Source organism: Molothrus aeneus, chromosome 1 (assembly GCF_037042795.1).
Source record: "Molothrus aeneus isolate 106 chromosome 1, BPBGC_Maene_1.0, whole genome shotgun sequence".
Taxonomy (NCBI): domain Eukaryota; kingdom Metazoa; phylum Chordata; class Aves; order Passeriformes; family Icteridae; genus Molothrus; species Molothrus aeneus.
The window spans coordinates 144,578,111-144,603,991 of record NC_089646.1 but is presented as its reverse complement, the minus strand read 5'-3'; the positions used below and the strand labels follow the sequence as shown (position 1 = coordinate 144,603,991).

At 39.9% G+C, this 25,881-nt stretch overlaps 1 protein-coding gene across 2 annotated transcripts in view; it reads left to right on the top strand.

The window, feature by feature from the left end:
• Positions 1–11,262, top strand: part of ADCY8 (adenylate cyclase 8) — a 116,378-nt gene extending 105,116 nt beyond the window's left edge. For both annotated transcript variants that reach the window (XM_066566501.1, XM_066566493.1), the window contains 4 exons: positions 1,144–1,290; positions 6,848–6,940; positions 9,092–9,206; positions 10,689–11,262. In XM_066566501.1, coding sequence (XP_066422598.1) covers positions 1,144–1,290; positions 6,848–6,940; positions 9,092–9,206; positions 10,689–11,176 — 843 coding nt within the window. In that variant the 3' untranslated portion in view covers positions 11,177–11,262. The remainder of the gene's footprint in view (positions 1–1,143; positions 1,291–6,847; positions 6,941–9,091; positions 9,207–10,688) is intronic.
• Positions 11,263–25,881: the final 14,619 nt, after the last annotated feature.

Genomic DNA, 25,881 nt, shown 5'->3' with positions numbered 1-25,881 from the left:
AGCATTAGCAGCACATCAAAGAGCAGAGCAGAGGTTCGGGATGCTTCTAGGGAGAAGCAGGATAAAGAAAGAAGGGCCTGAATTGATCATATCAAGTGTATGGCAATCAGCAGTAAATCTTTTTTGTCATGAAACCAAAGCATCAGCATTTCTTAAAGCCACTAACAAGAACTTTGAGAAAAAAGTACTTCAGGTCATAACAACAAAACAAATGTTCATAAACAGAAATGGAAGTGTCCACCATTACCTAAAACTACCAAAATTGCAGCCAGGAAAAAAAATCAAAGGAGAATACATATGATGGTGGTATATTAGCTGCAAGAAAAGCATACCAGGAGTTGTGGTAGCAATCCCTGGAATCTTTAAAGTTGAAATTTGGGTTTTTTCCTAAAAATTAGCTTTAGTTCAGACAACAACTCTCTACATTTTCACATATGTAATGACACAAGCCCCTTCATAAATAAATCTGTCATTCAGTACCAGAGTGAATTATATGAATAATGTAAGTGCAAGTTTATTCCAAGGCATAATTTATCCTAATAGCCTTCTGTGACTGATCCCTTATAAGCTGCTTTCTGTCCTCCCAGTATCTCTATTACCACTTCCACTTCTGTTTCTCTCTCCTTTTGAACCCTAAGAGTAGGAACATCTCCCAGAGCCAGGCAACCAAAGAGCTCCACAGCCATCTTAGGAGAACCAGAGTTTACCAGAGTAAGGTTTTTCTGAAAACTTGTGAATAAACAAACTTGTAAAGAGCTGTAGTAGTGTGAAGTACAAATTATCCACCAGAAAATGTGATAACTGGTATTTGTACTTGACAACGAATCCTTCATGTATTCAAGTCATTCCTCACGTAAATCAAAAGCAAAATTTCTATTTCACTTTTGCTGGTGTAGCTCCTTGACCTGAGAAGCAGAAAGAGCAGGCATTCAAAGAAAGGGAAAACTCTGCATATAATCTGCAGTAAAAACATCAGGAGCTGTGAGCCTCCTCCTGTTGAACCTGGCTAACCCTTAAAATACTCATGTCAACATCAGATGTTAAGGTATTATGCATGGAAAAATTAAGAAAACTCTTAAAACTGCTGCCAATTACATTTTCTCCATTATGTTAACACTTCATTTTTCCTCATGATTTTTTCAGGAATTATACTCTCAGTCCTATGATGCTGTTGGTGTGATGTTTGCTTCTATACCTGGATTTGCTGACTTTTATTCCCAGACTGAGATGAATAACCAAGGAGTAGAATGTCTGCGCTTACTGAATGAAATCATTGCAGACTTTGATGAGGTAATGCCAGCTACTAGAGGAAACCTGATAGTGTTTAAACTATGAGTTTAAAATGGCAAATATGTCATCCTAAATTATCAAATTTGGTAATTATTTTGCTTCCAATAGTTCTCTGATTTTTTTGCTCATATTATAATTGTCTGGTTTGCTTTTTTGCCCTTCATCCTGCCAAACTTTGTTCTGAATGATCTAATGAGATAGAGACTGAAAGCAATCCTCAGGTATAAATATCCATAAAAGCACAAATCTGCACCAAAGTATCTGAAAGTAGAAAATACTTCAGTTCTGTAGAAGAAAGAAGTATGAACATATCTGCAACTGTTCTGAAAAATAGTGGTCTAAATACAAACAGGTAAAGGTGTTGCTTTAAAGTTGTTGGTTGAATGGACTCAATGAACATTAAAGGGTAAAACAGTGTCCAGTTAAATGTGAAGCACAGAGCTCAGAAGAAAATATTGGGTAGAGAATGGAAGGTGGTTGTGACATATTAACTGAGAAGACTTGTCTGGTTAGGATTTTTATAGAGAGATAAATGAAGTTCAGCTGCTTGTTTCACTGAAGAATTCAGCGGTGAAAGGATTTTTTTTTTTAATAGAAAGGACACAGAAAGGAAAAATAATAAATTTAGGTATTCTGTCCAGATAATTTCAGAAAAGGAGCTGAGGAGGGGACAAGATAAAAAGGAGGAGATAAGTCAAATCCCCAGTGTAGCTATTGCCAGGTGAAAGCAAAGAAAACTTGGTAACTGAGGAGGAAGTCAGGATAAATTTGTATACTCTGCAACGTAGTTTGTAAGGAAGTTTAGACAGGTGGTATCATGTCCTGCAATGAGCCCAAGAACAATTAAGAAAGGAGACAAAGAATAGGCCAACAAAGAGCTTTAAAAAAATTCAAAACCAGGAATGATGAATAAAATCTGCCAAAATTACCTAGCAGAGGGAATTTTAACCTCTATACTGCAGGCAGTTTTCAGAAGTGTGTTGCCCTCCTGAGATCCCTGAGTGGTAAAAATAGAATTGGAACCACCTCTACCTAGCAACAAGATTGGACCTGTGCTCCAGACTGCAATGGTCCAGAGAGAAAAGGAAAGGAGAAAATATGGTATCATTGGTCTGTGACTTCCATCCTGGACACCTGCATGGGGAATGAGTGGTTGCTCATAAAGGTTGTACCAAGGCTAAGATTACTGACACTGAAACTGAGAGTTTATCCATATCATTTGTGAGATACTAAAACTGTGAGTGGGAAATAGAAGAATTCACCAGGAACATTTCCCTTTGTATTTTGACTGAGAACAAAATCTCTCCCTCACAAGAAGAACTCTGTCACCTGCTAAGCTCCTGCACTGCATTCCCCATGGGTTTAAATGCCTGCTTCTTACCTCCAGGATCTAGCACAGCTGTCAGCATGCTTCTTGATTAATAGTTTTGTTTTTATTTCCAGATCTGATTAAAATGATTACCACTCAAATTAATTCATAGCAATAGTCTTCACATTAAGATATTTTGTCATGCACATTCACGTAATCTTCACAAAAAAATTCCTTTGCTGCTGTGGCAATTACTGAAGACAAGGTTTTAATCAAACCCGTAACACAATATTACTTTCAGGCCCCTAACACCTGCTCTGTAATTAATAAAGGACCTAATTAGAGACTGTATTATGTCCCAGACATGTTTAGTTGAAGAATAGATATGTTTTCGGTACAGGTAGCAAATGAAATTATGGGATTCCCTGCTGACTGCTAACCTACTTGCAGCATGGTGGTGTCATTAGTTTACTCTGTCTAAACAATCTGAAAGGTGATATGCCAGACAGAACCACTGAAAGGAGTAACCTTAGCCATGGAAAAGGAACCACAAATCATTCCAGGTGCAATGTTACAGGGCTAGCAAGGTTTCCATGTAACTGCTGACTGACACTCTACAATGTCACAATTCCTTCTTTTTTCCCCTGTGCTCCTTGCCAAGATTGCCTGCTGTTCCAGTTCAGCCCGGGGAGGAAAATGCAGATGTGCAGCTTGAGAGCAGAACAGCTCTGATATCCATGGGGAAACTGCAAGTGAACACCTCTGCAGAGACACCCTGATGTATAAATCTTAGCAAGGAGTGTAAGACATGGGCACCTGATGCCATTTGATATATCCTAGGTGATTTGGGACACTCACAGGGGATTTTTAGCTCCCACTCTGCATTGCCAGAAAACTCATGCTCTGGAGCAGGTCACTGGAGGTGTTCAAGGCAAGAATCAAGATCACACTGGACATATATGTTTAGACAGCTGAGTTGAGTTCCTAAGGTCAGATCACATTCTACACTTTGAATTGCCTTTTTTCCTTACAGAGATAATAACATTAGAGGCCAAAATGATCTTCTGAATGGAAGTCATGGTAAAAATACAAATTTACCTGGTTTGGAAATTGTGATAGGTATGTGAGAAAGAAATCTGGGATATTTTTTCTTTTTGGAGGGTTTTTCTTGTTAATGAAACACAGCAAGGTTACAATCTGGATCTGTCACTTTGCTTTCCACCTGATAGATCTATGTCAGGGAGACAAAGCCAGTTACAAAAAAAATAGTAAATATATAGTAAATGTTGGAACAGAACCTGTCACTGACAACTGCAGGGGGTAGGTACCCACTGAGGAGTCAGATTGTGACTGGGTCTTTCTTAGGGAGCGGGAGAATGTGCTCCAGAAGAGAGTTTTGCAGAATAGGTGGTTGACTATTGTCAAAATACAGCCTTCACTCAGTTTTCTTTTTCCCTCATGGTTCACAAATTTTTTGACTTCCAAATTATCCAATCTTCCTGCCAGCTGAGGCAGAACAGGAGGTGCTAACTTCTGGACTGGCAAAAAGAAACTAATATGAACATTGAAAACCTACCTTTTATAATTACTTGCTTTTTATATGACTGTAGTTCTAAGACACTTACAGGGCTAAAATCCCTTTCTTAGATATGTTAGACCAAAAAAATTAACATTATAACATTTCTGCAGATATTATGAGTCTTGAAGGAATTTTTTTTAATGTTTTAATATTCTTTCTAGGCCATTTAATCTGTCATTTATGTATGTTAATGTTACAGTTGGGCTTTGTGTTTTCAGAAGAGCTTTCTTGTTCACAGATTCTTTTATTTTCTTGCATTTTATTTATCCTGCAGTAATTTACATAGTGTATATCACAACAGATATTAATATATTATGTTGCCACAAGCAGAGGTTTCAATAGAACACTGGATCCTGCTTTCAGATTCTTTGATTACTTTGCAGTTGTGTGCTATGTCCTGCAATATTCTTTTTTTGTACAATTTTGTGATCCCAGGGTCTGACCTCCACACAATCTTGGCTGTACATGAATTGCAGCATCAAGCAATTAGTTTCTTTTTAGATACAAACCACATTCTAGTGTTTGAAAATGTGTCCCTGAACTATCATGTTAAATTAGAAGCCTATTTAAAACGTTTTTACAAATGGCAGCTGATTTAGGACTGAGTTGGAATATCTTTCTCCAATATCAAAATCCATCATCCTGTCATAACATGAAGAAAGTAATTAGTAAATAGACCATTATTTGAAGAAGGAAAGAATCTATTGAGCAGACCATATAAAGCAGGGGAAAAAAGAAGCAGAAAGAAGTTTTGGAAACAATAACGAATGAGGAAAAAACCCATAACTTGGGATAATTTTTTCTAAATTGCATCACAGCCAATGTTTTTTTCTTTCCTAAAAAAGGTAATTTTAGATATTTATTATAAATTTTAAATTAGTGTGCTATTTGCTGTTGCTTCCAGCAACCATCTGGAAATGAAAACATGGACTGTTTTGAAGCAAGACCATTTTCTCCCCTTGCTCAAACACATGGTGCTCTCAGACTCACTCTCTCTGTGACTGCTCACAGAGGCAGAGAAACAATATTTTTCTTCAAGAGAGCAGTTGGAAGAGCTGCCCTTGTAAGAGGGAAAGGTACACAATGGGCTGTTCTGGCAGTTTGAAGAAAAATGAGAAGCAGGTCAAGTCTTTGGACTTTCCTGGCTTGGACAGGAGCCATTAAGCATATGGCTTTGTGTTCCCTACGTGGAATGCTGTGCAGCCTCCCTTGGAGACAGATGGTGCCATATCTGCACACCAACAGCAAAGCTCCCGAGGCCCCGGAGCTCCAGCTGGGGTTACTTCAGTGGCAGGGGATATTTCATGTTGGTATGTTTCTCCCTTTGAATGAAATAATGCCTTTAGTGGACAGGAATTTCCAACCCTCAAGAAGGAAAAAAGAATGCAGAGTGTAGAAATAGAGAGGAGAAAAATGTTTTATTATTTTTGTTATTTTGCCTGGCCACAAAACTACTTTTTTTTTTCCATTTAAACTCTAACTAAATTGAGCCCTTAGAATTGAAAGTTTGAAATTCCTTTTCTTGGTGAAGTGATTTTTTTTCCTCCCATGACTTCGTAACCATATTGATCCCTAAACGTATTAGACACCACACAGTTTATCACAAAGTTTGACAGGGTATTTGGCATTCACACCAGCAACAAACAGTTTCCTGTGATGAGGTGATTAATGCCCATATCCCATACTCTGTTGTCACTGATAGAATCCACATCCTGAACTCTGCTAAGGTCTTTCAAGGAATATAAACCTCTGGCTTCTATTTCATGGAAAGTATCAAGTTAAACCATAAATATGGACTTGGAATAGGGACCAAACTTTCACTCCCACTTCATTCAGTGCTTTAGTCACTCAGCTAAATTTTTTCTTTCTCTTCTAGTTTCTCAATCTGACAAGTTCTTTTTAACACTCATAGCTATAGCAAATCCCAAATACATACAGGGATTTACCAGTTCCCATTGGTTCTTGGAATTTTCGTTAGAAGGGGAAAATGCATAAATATATAGATTGAATGATCCAATGGACACACTGGTGTCCAGTCTGACCCTAAGCAAGGGGAAGCAGGGGATATAAGAGGACTTGATGTCTTACAGGATTTCTTTGGAGGCATCTACCTCCATCCACTGACTACGTATAGAATGGTCTGTCTTGGAAGATCATCTCATTCCAAACCCCCTGCCATGGTCAGGGACACCTTCCACTGAGCCAGGTTGCTCAGAGCCCCAACCAGCCTGGTCTTGAATATTGGTCTCATCACCATAATTGTTGCAGTAGCAGCACTTACTTTGCAAACAGTTCCTCCAGTAGAGTTTTAGGAACAATTTTAGGTAATCAAGTCTTCTATTCACACATACATAGACAGAGAGTTTGTCTTCACTAGGATTCAGAGATCATACATCAGGAAATGCAGGACTTGGATGCATTTCTCTTGGGCTGGAGTATGCATGTCTTATATTATCCATTGTGGAACTTACCAAACAGCACAATTTAGCTTGCATGCACCCAGTGAGTAGATGATGTTCCAGAGTTCCAGATCATGTTCCCCAGGACCCAGAATAAATTGTGTTCCATGACAGACTGGAAAGTGTAAAGATACATTCTCACATCTTTAGATGTATTTTGTGCTAGGAATTACAGAAGTAACAGTATTTTTCTTTTTACATATGTATTAGTTACTAGGTGAAGAGAGATTTCAAGATATTGAAAAAATTAAAACAATTGGCAGCACATACATGGCCGTGTCAGGATTGTCACCTGAAAAACAGGTAAGAGGATAATTTTCTTTAAGAAGCAAAGCTTGTGATTATTCTGACCATTCATATTCAAAAATATAAGTGTTATCTCTATGTTGTTCATAAAACTTGTTTTGCTAAAATAAAATAGACATTTGGGGCTTCTGGCAGACAGCAGTTGCACTTCTTGATGAATTGAAATGCCATCTTGTGCTTGGAACAAGAACCATATGGATTCTTTCTTCAAATTTAGGTTTATAGGAGAAAAAAAATTTCTTTCAGTCACACCAATGTGAATCTAGATCAGGTCTATCTATATCTTCAAACATACTCTAAAGCCACCTCAGTAACTCAGACAGGAACCTGACTGACAACCTCCAATAACTGATGAAGAGAGAGGATCTATTAACTGACAGCATACTTATGCAAGGGTAAACATACTCATGCTGCATTTATACTTTATTTTTGATACAGCATGTCTACAGTCAGTATGATAACAACACATCAAAAAGAAAGCAGGCCACTGGTTCAGCTGAAGAAGAAGCAAACCGAGCTGAGGGGATAAACAGTCACAGAAGACACACGCACAGTCACAGCCATAAACCTCACATAAGTCAGATGAGAGAAATCCATTCATAATTCAACCCAGAAATTTGCCTGGAAACAAATTAGATAAGGCTCTAAAATACATCCAGTGAGAAGTCATCTGTTGCTGAAATCTGTTTTTTTGGCAACTGGTGCCAGTCCCCAGGAAGAGCAGCACAAAAGGGGTGTGATGCCCCTAGTTGGTCACAGACTGGGAATCAGATTTGCCCACATTGATCACAACTTCTAAAAAGCAGGACCCAGATTATCATGAGCTTCATAAACCAGAAAATTTCCACTGTTTGTTAAGAATACATTATAAAATTCGTGGAGTGTAACTAGCTGAGCATCTCCCACCTACAGAGCAACAAGTGATGCTGACAGCTAGAATTCCATAAAACTAGATATGCATGGGATTTTTGATTGTCAAAATGCTTCTGTGTAGACATGAGCAAAGAAGGATAGAGCACCAGGGAGATAGTTGGTTTTAGCTACACAGCTCCTAATCACTTCCTTAAACTCTAGATGGGGATAAAAATTCAAAGGGAGAAAAGCTTTATTGCCTTTCCAAGACTGATTAACTCATCTCTTTTCTTGAACTATAATAGCTTAATGGAATTTTAATGGGTGTTTTAAATATACTTGTCATACGTACATGTCTGCCACCTTGTCAGCACCTAAGAGGTGCAGGCTGCTGAGGGAGGTTGGCATGCTGAGAACAGAGCCAGTTCAGGATGAGGACCAAGCATGGTGTGAACAGAGCAGGGTGATGCCAAGGAGAGGTTCATGTTCAGTATTGAACACACAGGATGATGAAGACTGCAAAGGGCTGGACTGCATCACCCAGGGAGAGACTTACAATCCTTTGTACTATGAACTGGAAATTTGAAGAAGGAATTGCCTTGCTTCAGAACAGATGAGAAGACATCATACAATCATTGGGCCAAACCCACAGTCATCTGTTCTGTTGGTGCTCTGGGAAGACTAAAACCTACTGCTGGTCTCCATCTGTATCTTGACTGCTTTGTAGGAATGGAAGGGAAGGAGCGGGGAGTGACTTGCCTGCCCTAACGCAATTAATGAGCTACAAAATAGCCTTTTCTCTCTCCCTTAAGCAATCCCAGATTGCCTGGCTTGCCCTGTTGTTCCTGTCATCATTACATCTCTGAGAGCACTTGAGTATATGCTTTTCCTGGGTGACAGTGTCAGCAATGGAGAATTACACATCCCTTACTTCTTTCACCCTACTTCATCCTTATGTGGGTCATCCCTTGTTCTCACTAGATTTTGACCCTTTAGTCCGAGCAATCTCAGTCCTCTCTATACTTTCTTTCTCAGCCTTAGACATGTTTCACATGCTTTGTTAATTCTCATCATTGCCTGATTGTTGACAGAAAGTTACTTTCTCTGGCCCTTTAAGCTGTTCTCTATCCAGTTATACAAGTATAACATAATGGGAAGCATTACCATTAACAGCAGTGCGTCTCTCTTTCATCTACAATGTTGAGGCTAGATTCCAAGTTGGTACTTGTAGGAGTGGGTAGCAGCTGGGCAAATGAAAAACTTTACTAACATTTTGATATATAACTTTTTCCTCAGCAATGTGAAGACAAATGGGGACATTTGTGTGCTCTGGCTGACTTCTCCATAGCTCTGAATGAAAGCATACAGGAGATCAACAAGCATTCCTTCAACAACTTTGAACTCCGGATTGGTAAGCATGGTTCAAACGCCAGAGTTAAAATGAGCTTTTGTCTGCAAGGTTGTGACTCCATTGAGGACAATTTAGAAGAGTCTGTATCCTGTATCCTCTGTTTTCAAATACTGTATCCTCTGTTTTCAAATTGATTTCATCCCAGGCAAAGTCAGAAATATGAAATACTCCACTTGCAGAATATAGGCCCTGGTTTGGAGATTGCAGGAGTCCAACATCTCAGTGAATTATGAATGGGAATAATTAATTTACTGTCTTTAGTAAGTCTGGTACTAAGAACCCGTAGATATAACACAGAAAGTGAACAGGACAACCTAGATCTAGCCCCAAGACTGGTACTCACACAGTCTCTAATTAATCTCCCCACATAATATTGTTCTTCATTAAAAAGACTAGTTTCTCCCAGACCCTGGGAGTAGTACTTCTGTTTTGCACAAAAGCTGAATACCATCTCTGACTTGACCAGTGGCAGCAGCTCTAAATTGCTGGGATGAGTAAGCAATTGTTCTTGATGGAATATCCTACATGGGTAGTGGGATGGGACATAAAAAAGAGGCCTGAATATATGGCACATAGCAGGAGTAAATTTGATGACTTCTCATGCTGATCTGATCACTGGCCAAAACAACAAAAAAAAATCACCTGGAAGGGACAGGTCTTTTATATATAACCCAACCTTAAAAAACTGAAGTATATTCATCAGTCACAGCATAGAGGGTCAGAGCATCACTATCTGATCCGCACTTCCTAACAGTTTTGAATGCAAAAATCATAGTTCCAAAGATTTCTCAAGGAATAGGCATCCACATTTAGTAAGTGTAGATCACAGGTAAAGATTTCATAGAGCCTGAATGGAACAGTATTTGATAATATTTCTATCACCATTAAAAAAAAATCTTTAAAAAAAAACTAAGAAACTAAAATTCTTTTCCAAAAGATATCTTGCACTCTACTAAAACTATTCTTAAATCACTCTTTTAGAAAAACAAAAAAAAACAACAGATATTGCTTGTCTTTTTATGCAACAATCTTACAAAACACAGTCTTTCAATAGCTTCAGAGAATGCTTTAATATTTTCACTTCATGGAACATAAGAATGCAATTTCTTGACTGTATAGCCCAACAAGGTCACCCTCAACAAGTGTAGTTCCAAAAGTCTTTCCTATTGTCTGAGAATAAGATTTCAGGAGCTTTGGCAACAATGGGCAGAACACAGATGACACAAAAGTGTTATTCCACTGACAAGGATGTTCCATAAAATAAACCTGTTGATGTCACTTTTCAAGTTTTATAGCTTTTCCAGATTTTTTTTTGTTTAATTTCTTTAAATATGCACCTCTTTCTTAAGCCTGGAGATAAGCGTATCTGAACCAGGCTTTACCTGGTTCTTAAGTGCAAATATGAGTTTTAGTCATTATTGTATACCGTTTATCTTCTCTTTTTTTTCTTTCTTTTTTTGTTGGTTTTTTTTTTTTAATTAGGGATTAGCCATGGCTCTGTTGTAGCAGGAGTTATCGGTGCTAAGAAGCCCCAGTACGATATCTGGGGCAAGACAGTGAATTTGGCAAGTCGAATGGACAGCACTGGTGTTAGTGACAGAATTCAAGTGCCTGAAGAAACGTATCTGATCCTGAAGGACCGGGGATTTGCCTTCGACTACCGTGGAGAAATTTATGTAAAAGGTATCAGTGAACAGGAAGGAAAAATCAAAACATATTTTCTTCTAGGAAGAGTTCAACCAAATCCTCTAATCTTACAACCAAGAAAACTGACTGGACAGTATTCATTAGCAGCTGTTGTATTAGGACTTGTACAGTCTCTTAACAGGCAAAAACAGAAACAAATTCTTAATGAGAACAATAACTCTGGAATCATAAAAGGACATTACAACCGGAGGACTTTGCTCACTCCCGGTGGATCTGAGGCAGCAGCCCAAGCAGAGGGGGCTGACAAAACTGAATTGCCATAATCAACATTATTTGTGGGGTTGTTTTTGTATTTCTTTTATATATAAAAATAAATATACAAATAAAAAGGGTTTAATTTTTTTTAGAAGGAGTGTGATTTTTTTTTTTTACTGGTGTGATATTTTGATGAGATTCAAATTCCTATATTTTAACAAATGGTGCCAGCATCTCTCCCCAACCAGCTGTGGTTAACCTCTGAACATCCAGACACAGTAGGTGTAGGCTACCACTCAGCTGTATGATCTACCTTCAGAAAGGGGCAAAAAATAAACCCCTGACTGGAGAGATATAAAACATGAATTGTGCAGGGAGTTAATGATGACAAAAGGAGGAAACTGTCTACATTTTTCAGATGAAAGCAAAACAAAAGTGAGTAGGCTCTTCTCACCCTTAATTACCTTCAAGTAGATTTATACAATCTAAGGTCATTGCCTTGTCCTCATAACTACAGGAAAAATATTGACAATACAGCCAAAGGGTTTCAAGGTGTGTCATCCTCCCAGGTATAAGGGTCTGGAAGACAGAAGGGATGAATCTTTTCCTAAACTCAGTGATTCCACTGATTTCACTCTTATAATGGACTAAGGCATCCTCCTCACATCTGGGTGACTGCACTGTAGATAAACTCTTATCTCTGACCTCTTGCACCCAAGGCAGGAGGTCAAGGCTCTCTGTGGGCACTATCACATCCATCAGTCCTGTTTAGAGGGCTCAAACACACTTTAATGTGGCACACCAGACAAACAGACAACAGAGTTACACCTTGAGTGACATGTCTGATCATTCTGCTGAATCAGTTGTACAGCCAAGAAACAAATCAGATTCTCTGGTGTTGTTTTCCAGAGCTTAGCTCTTAACCCTGTTGCTAGTCTGAACTGTCACCAAAACAAGGGTTTTCTGAGGCTGTAAAATGAATTCATGTTGAAGTACAGTAGGAGACAAAATTCACTGCTAAGCTCCCACTCAGCTGCTCCAAGATGAGGGGAAACCAAGACTGAGAATACCCTAAATTATTTGTGTGCCAGCACAGACAGTCCTACAAGGGCACACCTCAATGCTACAAGCCCTGCATCAAAAGGAGGTCAACTTTTCGGGGACTGGCTAACCAATTTCACCTTAGACAGAGTAAATATATAGCCCAGGTTTATGCACTCATGCCATGATTCACACCAGGCTGTAAAGTGCATAAAACCTCTCATCAAGTCTGTTTTCAAAGGAGCTGGGTTTGTTTCAGTAAATATTATCCTTAAAGTAAATCTCAGATGGAAGAGCAGAACCTGTAATCACACAGCAATCCCCAGATGAACCACATTCAAACAGTACAGGGCAACATACAGATTCTTAGTGCAGGCTGCTGTTACATGGCCCTTAATAAAAACTGGGGATTCTTAGGACCACTGCTGGTGGATTAGACTCAGTTTTAGAAGATGGCCATTTTGGCTAGAACATCTTGACTGATACATTTTAGAAGACACAACTGTTTAATAACAAAAAAGTACAAAAACATGAGAGCATTTCATTGTAATGAGACAAAAAACAATGTGTTTCATTGTAAAGTGACCCAATGAATGGGTTTTAGGGCAATGTTGCATCAGTAAAGTGCCATATTCTGAAATAAAAAATAAGAAAGACAAGTAAATTCCACAGAAATTTGTATCACTGAATAGTGGGTCTGAAGCAATGAGTGATCTGAAATTTTATACCCAGTGATGTTTCTACCAGTAACTGAGCTCTCATTCCAGATGTATTACTCCTTTTAGTCCCCACAAATATCACTTTTATGCCATGCATGGAATGTCAAACCCGTCAGCTCACCTAGGCAAGTGCTGATACTGCAGGACATGAAGACATGGAATTGATGACATCTGAAGCATTTAAATTAATTTCATATTTCCAGTGGTATTTCAGGCACTAAATAAGGAAGCTTTGACTGTTTTAAACAGTTCATTAACAGCTGTCCTCTCCTTAACAGCTTTTTTTTGCTGTGCTGGATGGGTTCACTTCTCCTGGTCCTCTAAATATTTAATTCTCGTTAATAGCCCAGCTGAACTGATTTCTAATTCTCACCACCTCTGCAATGACAATTCACAGTGAGTGGAAGGTGCTAACTGGATAACAGGGTTTTAGACTGGAGTTATGAGGGCAACTTCACTGCTCCTTAGCACAGGCCCAAATTTCCTGCTTCTTATCAGAGATACAGATTTCTCTGTTATCCCTCTCAAAATCCCCATTAGCATAACTGTGTTCCCAAGAAAAATCACTGGCTAGTGAAGCCTGAGTCCATGTTGGCCAGATGAAAAAGTTTGCTAAATCAGGTCATTGCTGTTAAATCAGCTGATTGCCATGAGCAATTATTTAGTGAGGAATTTCACTTGTTATTGTAGCAGGTAGATCTCTGCATGAGACTATTTTTCTACACTTGCTGGCTATTTGTCACCCCAGCAATTGCACTGTTTGTTCCTTTTCAAATGTGGTGACCTTATAGGTGCAGCAATGTTATTTATCATTTTAGCATCTGTTTTCTGTGGAGCACAGCTATTATTTATGGTCTCAGCCTGCTTGTTGTACTCCGGGACTTTATGGAACTATTATTTAGCTTTCCCTCACCATCTTCAGGTTTCTTGTTCATAAAGGATAGAATTGCTCATACAAGGACCTATAAACCAAACACCTAGTAATTATCCCTTGAAACAGGGATGCCTGGGTTAATAAAAGCAAATTGCCTTGAGATCATAACACTTCAGCCAAAGAGGCTTATAAATATTGAGGGCTTTCATAGATTTTCCCCATTAGGAGAAGAAAACCTTGGCAAAATTTGGCTATACTCTTTGATGCCACCTTATTCCTTTCTACAAATGTGGTCTACACAGAAACAAGCAGGCTGCTTCCTCAGAAATTTGTACCTCAGTTCCTCTCACAAGCTCCATGTCAGGAGCTCTTAAATGATTTCTAAACAGGCTGAAAACCACAGCTTTCTTCTTTGAAAAGCAACATCCAATCAACTGCATCAAGGGTAGCTTATGCTTTGAAGTCCTCAATCATTAAAGTAGATGGAATATTGACAATCTGGACAACAGTTCTGTACCAAAATCATTACTTGGTAGTGTTCCAAGGGTATTTTTGTAACCATCATGCCTATATTCTAGAAAAAAGTTATACCTGTACCTAGAGTGTTTGTTTGAAGGGCAGTGAAGGAGTTTTTGTGTTAATTAATTTATGCCATTGACCAATTTTTATAATGTATATTTAGAAACTCACAGTTAGGTACCAATACCAGTCAAGGTATCTACTCTTGGCTCACATTAAGATTCAATGAGTTTAACTCTACTGAGAAAAATGTGATAGGTGTGGTATCATTTAGAACTGTGTGCTAACAAAAAAAGCAATTCAAAAAATAGCTTTTAAGCACAGGGGGGAAAAAATCATCACTCACTGTCCTCAGCTTTAATATATTCCTGATTATTTCACAGTTGTTTTCACATTTGGAAAAACACAGCAATAAAAAAAAAATCTGATCTAATCCTTTTCTCATTAGCAGAACTTCGGTTGCCTTTCCTGAGTGCACTGGGAGCCAAGGAGTTTATACAAACACCCAGCACAGCAAAGTACCTGATAGCCAAGTTCCCTGGGGCTGCCCACTGTGGAGCAGCAGGGCAGGGAGCAGAGCCTGGCCGCCCAGCTGACTTGAAAAACAGGCAGAAAAATAATCAGAGGAGTGGGAAATAACCACATTAACCATTATCAGTGGTACATGGTGAGTGTTATAATTGCACAGTCAACTTATTAACCTCCCCATCAATCTTCTTCTGTGCAGTGACACAATTCAGGGTTTGTGGTTTCCCCAGCTCTGTGCTTTACTGGAGGAGGGGAAAAAAATGACAGCAGAGCAGCTGGCAGATGGGAGGGAAGGGGTGAAAACTCAATATGCATATCTCCAGGCACTTGAGGCTTACAGCAGTTTTTAAGGAGTGCTCTCATTAGCTCTTCCAGAAGAACAAAAAATTTCCGTTGTTTACGTAACTTCAGCAGACAAGGCCCAATTTTTTTTTCTAAAATTTTCTTCTTTTTTATTTACCCCTAAGCTGCTCTATATGTGATAGCTGTCAGAGTTACTGAGCCAACCAGAGACTGATTCATTCAGGTCTTTCATGTGAAAACAACAGCTATATGCAGGGCTGGTTAATCTCCTGTAAAATGCCATCTCATGCTACTTCTCCCGACCCAGATCTCCCTCACCTCAAGGTGTTCTGCTTTTCTAGTTGTGAAATATTTCCAGATCACAGAATCACAGAATATTATGATTATATTTATATATTGAACATCTCTCTTTCACAGTCCATGTACCTTTTGAGGGTCCTGAAATCAGTGTCTCCTTCAGCTTTGCAATATTAACTGAAAACAAAAAAGCACCACTGTTGCCACATGGAGACAAAGAAGCAATCTCATCTGGTTTGCTGAAAATTTAAGCTTCTAAAACAAATATGTGCAAAATGACTTTTGCTTGCAAAACCCACTCCCAGCAGTAGTGACAGGGGGTACTCCAAGGGATATTATTACAACTACAGTATATTAAGTGTATTTTTAATTAACTTATCAGTTACTTAAAATAATAATAATAATAATAATAATAATAATAATAATAATAATAATAATAATAATAATAATAATAATAATAAAAAAACAGCCTCCTCTTATTCATCATTCAACACAGAGACTATTTTGACAGGGTCTCAGTTTTGTAAGTTTCTATAAATCACCAAGTAATTTGCTTCAGATGAGTGATTGCCTCTTTTGGATGTGCCCAGATCGATGCTCTAAAGCTCCATCCAGGAGTCAGGAGTTACAGCCCTGTCTCAGAGTCAGCTCATTCTGTATGGATAAGAGCAAGTCTCAGCAATTCAATCCCTGTGTCCCTGTTCCCAAGAAAGGCAAGACCAGAAGCTTGAACAAGCTGGGAAATGTTCCTTAGCACTTTTCCCATCTGAATGATGCTGGGAAGAAGATCTTAGCAGGATCTACACCACCAGGTGAATCAACACTCTGCCTTTGCAGCTCATTCTTCTTTAATAGCCTAATAATCTGCAAATTGTTATGCTTGGCTGCTTGGCAGTCCCAGACCTGTTCTCAGGATAATGAGGACACAGGGAATACATCCCATATGCCACAGCTGACACTGCAGTGTGCTGCCTGCTGCCCTGTAGGACTCCCCTTTTCCTGGCAATTAACTTGGCAGGACCCATTACCTCTCAGAAACCACAATAAGGATGTTAGCAGGCACGTTTTCATGGAACCATCTCCAAGAGCATCCTTTTATTTTTGCTGGTTTTGTTTGGGTTTTTTTTATTGCTTCCTGCAGAACAAAGAGAAATCCAAGTACTCGTCATTTCTATTTTATTTATCCATTCCAAATTTATTCAGAAACAAAAAGCTCACCAATATTTAAAACATAATTTAAACAACATTTCCTCCTCTTATTCTCTCAGACAAGGTAGGTCATGTGTCCATTGCAGCTTGTGGATCTCCACCATAGTTCCCTCCCAGAGCTATGCTGTCTTCACCTCTATGAACTGAAAGTTTCTTATACAGCATGTTTGCAAGGTGATCTCAGGCACCAATTCACCCCATCTTTCTGCTTACATCAATTTCAGAGGACTAGAGCATTCTCCATGAACCTGAGAATTATATTTAAAAAAAAAGAAAGAAAAAGAAACACCATTAAATAAGTTCCAAGCTATTTCGAGCTTTATGGATAAAAGTCAATATTTTATTTTCAGCTTTAAGGTCATGGTGAGCACAGAGAACACCAGTATCACCCATTGCCCCTAGAACACAGTTTCACAGGTTTTATTTTCATGTTTGATGCTGCCTTCACATCTAGTCTGTATTCCCATGCAGAGCATACTGACATTGACCAGTCTCAGCTAGGCACAGCAACCCAAGCCTTTGGATTCTCTCTTTGGAGCATCTTTTCTCAAATATCAAAAAAATAAAACTTTGATAGTAACTGCTGCAATGGGGACTTTCCCTTTCAGACATTTTGCCATACCCTACTACGGATTCTTTGATTAAGAGTCCAAAAACCATCCTTATTGCTCCAAATTGTTATGCATCTCTTTTTTTAAACCCACCCTTGAATATATCTTGTAGATGTCAGAAAGTATTGCATCTTAGCATCAATACATGAGGAAGAAGTTGGTTTTGCTCCATGTTCCAAGGTTAAGAAATTACCAGTAAAACAATAGCAAAAAACTTTCTTAATCTGTCTTTGACTGATATCCAAACAGAGTTTCTCCTTTAAGGTAGAAGCCACTACACCTAAACAACAGCCATCATCACCTCTGCTCAAGGCCATAGCTTCAAATTTGGGCACCTGTCTTCTGCAGAAGTCCATTTCAGATGTCAGACACTCAGCCCTGGCTCACAGTTTTGTAAGTCTTTGCTACTCCAACAGTGACCATTCCCCCTGTACTCAGCATGGGTGAGCTTGCACTTCAAACCCTGTGTCCAACCCTGGGTCCCTCATAAAAAGAAAAACTTTGAGGTCTTGGACAGTGTCCAGAGAAGGACAATGGAGCTGGTGGAAAGTCTGGAGCACAAATCTGATGAGGAGCAGCTGAAGGAGCTGGGGGTGTTCAGCCAGGACAAAATGAGGTTCAGACTTATCACTCTCTACAACTCTCTGGCAGGAGGCTGTAGCCAAGTGGGGGTCAGCCTCTTCTCCAGGTAACAAGAGACAGGACAAGAGGAAATGGTCTCAACTTGCTCCAGGAGAGATTAAGATTAGACATTGGGAAAAAAAAAATTGTTCTCCTAAAGCACAGTCAAGCATCAGAACAAGCTGTCCAGGGAAGTGGTGAAATGACCTTTCCTGGGGGCATTTAAAAGAGGTGTAGGCGTGGATCTCAGGGTATTATTTAATGGTGGAGTTGGCAGTGGTGGGTAAATGGTTGGACTTGTTGATCTCAGAGGTCTTTTCCAACCTAAATGATCCTATAATTCTATGATCTTGTGATGCCTAAGACTGTCAAAAATGTGTTCGTAAAAATTCTGTTGTAGGTCAGTGCCAAAACTAAGTTAAGCTGTGTAGCTTATGTAAATGAAGGCTTCACTGGAGTTAATTGATTTAATTCCAATGTATGAATGCATTCATGGGCCAAAAATAGTAGTTTCTGGAGACCTCTTTAATCTAGTGAGGAAAAGCAGAACAAAAATTATGATGGGATGTTACACAAGATCAAATTGGAAATAAAGCACATATACATCTGACAGCAAATATGCCTAACCACTGGAACAGGACACAATGAAAAACAGTGATCTGTTATCACCTGAAGAGTTCAAAATAAGATTATGGAGACCTTTGTGGAAATTATGCTTTATTCAAATACAAGTGACTGAGTCCACTGATGGGAAACAATGTTTTTTTACAATCTGTGAAATTCCAACAGACAGGCTGGATATTTCAAGCTTTTTGTTTTCTATATCTGTGAATTTGGCATTATCTCTTTACCACTGAAATAAACAACAAAAAGAGAAAGAGGAAAAATCTTCAGTCCTGAGAATGTTTCACAGCTCTTGCTGGTACTGAAGATGAAGAACTGACTGAAGATGAGGAAGGAAAACCTTTTCAATTTCATGAATTGATTCAGAGTCTGGAAAAACCATAATGTGTTATATGTCTCCCTTTGTGAATGCACTGGAGGCGTCGCAAACCAGTGGCTCAGCTCACTGGAAGACACTCACCAAGCTATTTAGCTTCCCAATCACTTATATAACTGCTTCATTGATTTTACCAAAAAACTCTGTAGTCAAGCATCAAGAAAGAATCAAGCATCAAGAAAGAAACTGAATTACTCCCACAATTGCATTCCACCGTTCCCACTCCCTTATTGCTCCCTCTGCCATGTTTTCTTCCTTACCCCAGTGCTCAGAGCAATCAATCCCCAGCTGATCTAAGCAAGGCTGTAAGACCCACTGGGGAGAAGCATTTGTTTCTTAATAAGAGTTTCTTCACACAGGGATGTCAGGAAGTGTTTATGGTGTTGTGTGACCTTGTCCAACTGAGGGTATTCAAACTTTCCCTTATAATGAGAAATGTGGCCTTGACTTCAATAAATGAAGGGTTTTCTACAAGAGTAGTTTATTATAATGATGTGTCCCTGACATTTTTTTATAAATATATGATATTACATATGTAAGATACTCAGCCTGACAAGGCTTCTCTACATTTTTATTCTACATCCAGAAAAGCCTCTTGGGAACAGATAAAACAGGATGCAGTAAAAGAAGAATGTAAGGAAAAGCTACCTCTGAACTTGTCTGGAGGGAAGAAAAATAGGCACATTAAATGCTCATAAAATACCTTACAAATAACCCAATTACCTACTTACAACCTGCAATGCATGATGTATTTCTCAAAATTTTCACAAAGGCTGACAAGAAGAATTGTTCACTTTCACTACACAAAATGCAGTCACCTAATTCTGACACCAAGATGAGAATAACTCCTAATATTTCACTTGGATTAGCAGTTCCCACCAAGTGGCAGAGGTGAGAGATTTGTACTGGAAAGTCACAGTGGCAAGGCAGAAAAGTCTCTGCTGCCCTGAATTATTGGTAGTGCCTCACCTGAGAGCACAGCCCAGTCACACTGTTCTCTTGTGGGGTCTCAGGAGAAGGGGACACAGGTTCCAGGGCCTTTGAACAGTGCTGTGAGCCTACACAGCTATTTCACACCAGGGGTAGTGGCAGGGCAGGGCAGACTACTTAAAGACATAACATCCTGCTCAGGGGCATGAAATGAGAATTTCACAAGGTTCAATTTTGGGAAGACATTTTCAATTGCATCTAAGTGGAAGGTGAACAGTTTAGTGCCATCATGCCCCTTAGATTCTGGTAAAAAACTTTTTAAATTATGTAGGCAAACAATTGCATCTGAAATGTCACAAATCATTAATCCTTTCTATTTTTTGTCTTTATGTAGTTTACCCCATAGGTTTTGATGTTCAGACTTTTCCTAATATATCTTACACCATCTTAAATGGTGTTTTTCAGGCTGAGAAGCAGCTTCTTCAAGACAACAGGAAAGCACTTTGCTGGAAGCCCGTCATAGGTGTCCTGAAATCATTATGACTCATGGGAAATGCCAGCAAGCACAGCTCAGAGGTTTGTCAGTCATGGTTTTGCTGCATCCACATAAATGTTCTGGAATATAATGACCTTACTTTCTAAAATCTTGAAGTTTAAGCTGCAGCATGCTAGAGTGAGTTGTGCCCATTGTGCCACTCTATAGTTGCTTTTGAACTATGTAAAAAGTTCTTTCTTCAGAAACATCTTTATTTACAACTTTTCCTACCTCCTCTGTCTTGGATAAGTGAAAAAATTCAAGGCATGATGTCTCGCAGAGGAGCCTCTTTTTTAGATTCATTTACCTAGAAAACATTAGATTGTATTTCTGCTGCAGAAACTCACATTTTATTCCTTTGGCAGAAACACTTATAACATGAAAGAAGTATAAATGACACAGCAATTCCTTTGTTTTCACCTGCAGGCAGGATGAAATTATTGGCCAGAGAGATGGAAAAGATGAAGCAGACACAGCTGACCGAGTTACTAATTTTGATTCCCATAGCAGCTAGAAACCAGGCTCAGGATAAATCCAGACAAAAGGTGCTGTTGTATGTACCCTTTTCACCATGCCACCACAAGGAAAGGCAGGGATGATGTATTCAGAGCTGTGGGCATTGCCTGTGGGCACAGTCCTTCTGCATGTTACACCCCTGTTTTTATTGTCTTACACTGAAAACACCTAGGACTGGATAATCCAAACAAATTTTATGACTCAACCAAAAATTAGCAGTAATTTCTGACCTCACTTGATTTTAATCTATGACCTGGACCCTGTCAGTCTACCAAGTCCTTAAATTTCTCTCCCAACCTAGGGACAGCTAATCCTCTCCTCAGGAGTACAAATATTGCATTTCTTCAAGCATTCAGGGAAACTTATCCCCTTCCAGCTGTGTCTGAGGGCTCCTTAATCACTTCAGGTCTCCACTCTCCTGGCACAAATCCCAGACACAGACATGTGAAGTGGGGGAATGAATGAGCCCAAAGTTTTATTGGAGCACCAACCAGCTCAGCTAAGACATTTCTTTCCATGACAAACAGCATAAAATGGCTGCTGGTTTCTCAGGCACCCCTGTGAATTCTCCTTCTAATCTGATTTTTGCTGCTGACTTTCCCTCATGATCATCATCCTGCCAGTATTGACAGGCCACTCCAGGGACTCATCTTGGCATTATTCTTCATGTTGAATCTTGTACTCTGCAGGACTGTAGCCCCCAAGCAGGATGTTCATTGCTGTGGTTGCCAAAGCACATTAGGGACTGTGAGCTCTATTTCCAGAGCAGATCACAACAGATACTCTCCTGATATGTTATATATATATATGTTATGCTATGCTATAGCACTTGGCTGCATCATATCAAGTTTGGTGCTGAAAGATTCATATGCACACTTATATGAAATTATTTTAGCATATGAATCTTCCCACACTTGGCATTACCTGAACCCTTGTTAGAGTTAGGTGCAAATTCTTCTTTTCTGTTTTTTTTTTTTTTGGAAAATATCTGGTACCATGAGGAGCAGCTGAGGTCACTTGGATTGTGACTGGTGATCCTCAGCCTAGAGGAGAGCACACTGAGGGGAGATCTCATTGCAGTTACAGCTTCCTCATGAGGGGAAAAGGAGGAGCAGACACTGATCTCTTATCTCTGGTGACCAGTGACAGGCCCTAAGGGAATGACCTAAACTGTGCAAGGGGAGGTTTAGGCTGGGTGTTGGGAAAATCTTCTTCACCCAGAGGGTGGCTGGGCACTGGAACAAGCTTCCCAGGGCAGTGGTCACAGAACCAAGTCTGACAGAGCTCAAAAAGGGTTTGGACAAAGCCTCAGGCACATGGGGTGACTTCTGGGGTGTCCTGTGCAGGGCCAGGACTTGATGATCCTGATGGTTCCCCTCAAACTCAGCATTTTCTATAATTCTATGATGAAAATAATGGAAGTTATAAAGAGTCACAAGTACAGAAACAGGATGCAAAACTGCATGCAGAGCATACCCATGGGCAAACACAGGTTCAGTCCTGCTTATCTGAAACAAGCTGTCATGAAATCAATGTGCTCTTGTATCTCACTTCATTTATAAGGTAATAAACACCAAAATCTCTAATATGTTGTGGGTGGTGGGAAAAAAAAAAAGAAACAAAACAACATCCTTTAGGAGGTAGGGTGCTTGAAAAAATCAGAGGAATTCTGTAGGGTTCTCTTTAAAAATGGCTCTGGAAAACAATCACATCTGCTGACTGTTGCAGTCTAATTCATCTGCAAATCTGTCATGCTGCATGCAGAGGAAAACCACAATGATTAGAAATCATTCCAGTATTTTCTGAGGGATCCATTTACTGTGTAATCATTGTTTAGGTAACTATGAACAACTTTCTCTCTTTCTTGCTTTGCTGTGACACCCTTAAATAGTACTCAGTCTTTTACCAGCACAGAATGCTAATGTGCAGAAAGATCTGCTGTTTTCATTCCTCTACAGTGCATCATTTTTAAAAGGAGCTCATGTGGGCCTCTAATAAACAGCCATCAGATGCTCTGCTCATGCTCAATACCCTCTGCCTTGAACAAGGAATGCAGATATGTCCAAAATTATAGTGCTATTGTATTTATAGCAGAGCAAAAAATTTAGAATGCAAATTAAAATGCATGGAAATAATTTGACCTTACTCAAAGATCACATCGGTTTCCCAGAAGGACACATAACATCTGAGGTATTCAGGCCAGCTGTAAGACCCAAACTAACCTTGAGGTTTGGCAGTGAGGTTGGATGAGATGATCTTTAAGGGTCCCTTCCAACCAAAATCAATCTGTGACTCAATGCTGTGAATGGGAAAGCAATGAAATGAGAAGCAGGGTGACAGAAAACTGGTGAACTTTTCTAACCTGATTTCTTCTGGCAATTCCCAGAAGTTTTCCTTCAATTGAATTCTTCAATCTCCAGAAGAATTCCTGTGTTTCCCCTCAAACCGCACAAAATATTTTTTTAGTATCTTTGTCCTGTACAGCAGCCAGATGTGCTAGGAATACCTAAATGGAATTAACACTGAGAATGAATAACACCCAGGACATCTCCCTGATGGATGTCCATATGCCCTGGGCTTGACAGCATTGCAGCTATCCAGTGTGCATATCCCTGCCAATGTCACACAGATGCTGCATGGTAACACCACCATGTTCCAGCTGCACAGACCAATCATTGCTCCCCACAATGCTAAAAACAACCTTAACAATATATTGCAACCCACAAAGTTCTGGGACTTTTGCTGTCTCTGATCAGGAGAACACAACCTGAGACCCAATGCTGAAAATCCTGAAAACTCTACCCTGTGCCTTATATTCTCCAAAACATTTCCTCACCTGAGCAAAATACAAGAAAATGGCTCATTCATGCTACACTTACTTTTATATTACACCAGATGCTCCTTGATTTGTAATCCTCTCTGGCCAAACTTGGAACCCTGCTCCACACTGTGTGAAAGGAGTTAGTTATCTCTTCAGTGCTCCTGGAAATGTTATCAGATGCTGGTCCAGGTGCAGTTATGCTGTGGATGAGGGGAAGAATTCAGCAGTGCTTTTGCACTGATACAGACTCATTTATGGTGCTGACACCTCAGAAGGCTTTGCTGATGGAAGGGGATCTTCCCTGGTTCTCCTCAACTCCATCACTGCACACAGATCCAGCACAGTGGGACTACACAAGGCTCCCTGAGCGGTCTCAGGTTGCATTAATCCCTTATTAGCTTCTTCTTTAAGGGTGTCTATAATGCCAGCCTTGAGGAGTTTGCTACCAAAGAGACAAATGGGTTGAGTATGGAAGGAAGTGAAGAGCTCTAAGCACCAAAGGGATTTGTCTGATGCTTCTTGACTTGTTTTTATCAGAGTCAAAATTGTATTTCAGGTTGTTGATCCTAACACAGACCTAAAGAATGGGGTTGTTTCACTTCAGATAACATACAAGGTTTTTCAGGCTGCTGTTTTGAACTGACCATAAACATCTATCAATTTTTTTTTCTTACCATAAACAAACCCTTATAGAAGAGTTCCTGCCTGAGGAGTTTAATCCTCTTATAGCCTCAAAGGGACTCATGGATTTTTGTCTGTTTTCTGTCAGTGTTAGAGGATTTGATTGATTCTTTCATTATTCTTCCAACTCAGAATAATGGAGAGTGGCATTTTACTTGGAGAGATGTGCATTGGCTTAAAAAAAACACTCCCAGTTCATCCATCTGCTAGAGCTCTGGAGAGCTGAATGGTACTTACAATTTTAGATGCTCAGTCTAACACAGAAAAGATTTCATTTTCCCTTGCTTTAAAGTGTTACACTGTGTTCATAGCTGTATCCCACATGGCTTTCATCCTTGGCCTTAACCAGGGCTGGGCCAGAACCTTTCCTGCCCTGGAGCAGATCTAGGGTTGATTCTTGCAGCCCTGAAGGGATGGACCATGCCCCTCACCATAAAAAGCCACAGCAGAAGCATGACCCAAAAACCACAGAGACATGTGGTGCCCTGGTGTCAGCCAGATGTGCTGGGGAAGTCTGCACAGCTGCAGGCAGGTCCTAGACCAGACCCAGCCTGCTGCTCCAGAGAGCTGCACAGAGTGGGATGAACTGCACAAAGTGGGATGCTCTGCACAGAGTGGGATGAACTGCACAAAGTGGGATGCTCTGCACAGAGTGGGATGCTCTGCAGTGAATGCTGGACTGTCTCAGTCTATGAGCAGCAGCAGACAAGGTACAGTTATTACTTTTAGTTTGAATCTGGAGATGACATCTCCACTAGGAGAAAAGGAATAGGTCAGTTTGCAGTAAAAAATAAAAGGTGGGGACAGAGGCACACAGAGGTAAAAACCTTTTTTAGGAGCAATGTTCCAGGCAGCCAGGTTTGTCTCAGTTATTTCAGCAGCTCTATGGCCACATCCACCTCAGATGGCAGTGGGGACAGTCCCTTTCTTCTTCTGAGCAGGAGGCTGGAGCATCTTGGTGCTTCCCTTGGGGCAGATGCTCAGGGTTTGTTTTCAGGCAGTCAGGCACATGGTGGGGGATGAGCAGGTCCTGCACCCAGCCCCTGTAGCTCTGGGACATTGTTTTAAAGGGGTGGTTGCTCTGCATCCTCAGCCTCAGGTAAAATGCCACAGTTTTGGCTGCACTTGTGGCTTGCTGCAATTCACCTCTCATTCTACTGCATGCACTGGAAGGCACCAGCATGGAGGGAGATCCTGCTTGGAATGGTCAAACCTGTTCCTTGTCCCTCTCACTTGGGGTCCAGTATCACCCAGAGGCCACTTTCTGTGAGGTACAATATGGCAGCAGTGGTACCAGAAAATACCACTATCCTGAGGCTACAAAATGACTGAGATTTGGGTCCAAATCCAAGCTCTAATACACCCCTTGGAAAGATGCCTTCATTTTCCTATGCTAATTTTTGTTGGTTTTTCTTTTCCCCCCTCTACTTTCTGCTTGTCATTTATTTAGAAGCTGAAACATTTTAAATGGGCAAAATTCTCCTGTCTATTTTATAGGTAATTAACATGCTGGTGCCCTGGTTGCCTGCAGGACTACAGAGCACATGAAAATGCAGCTTCCTGCACAG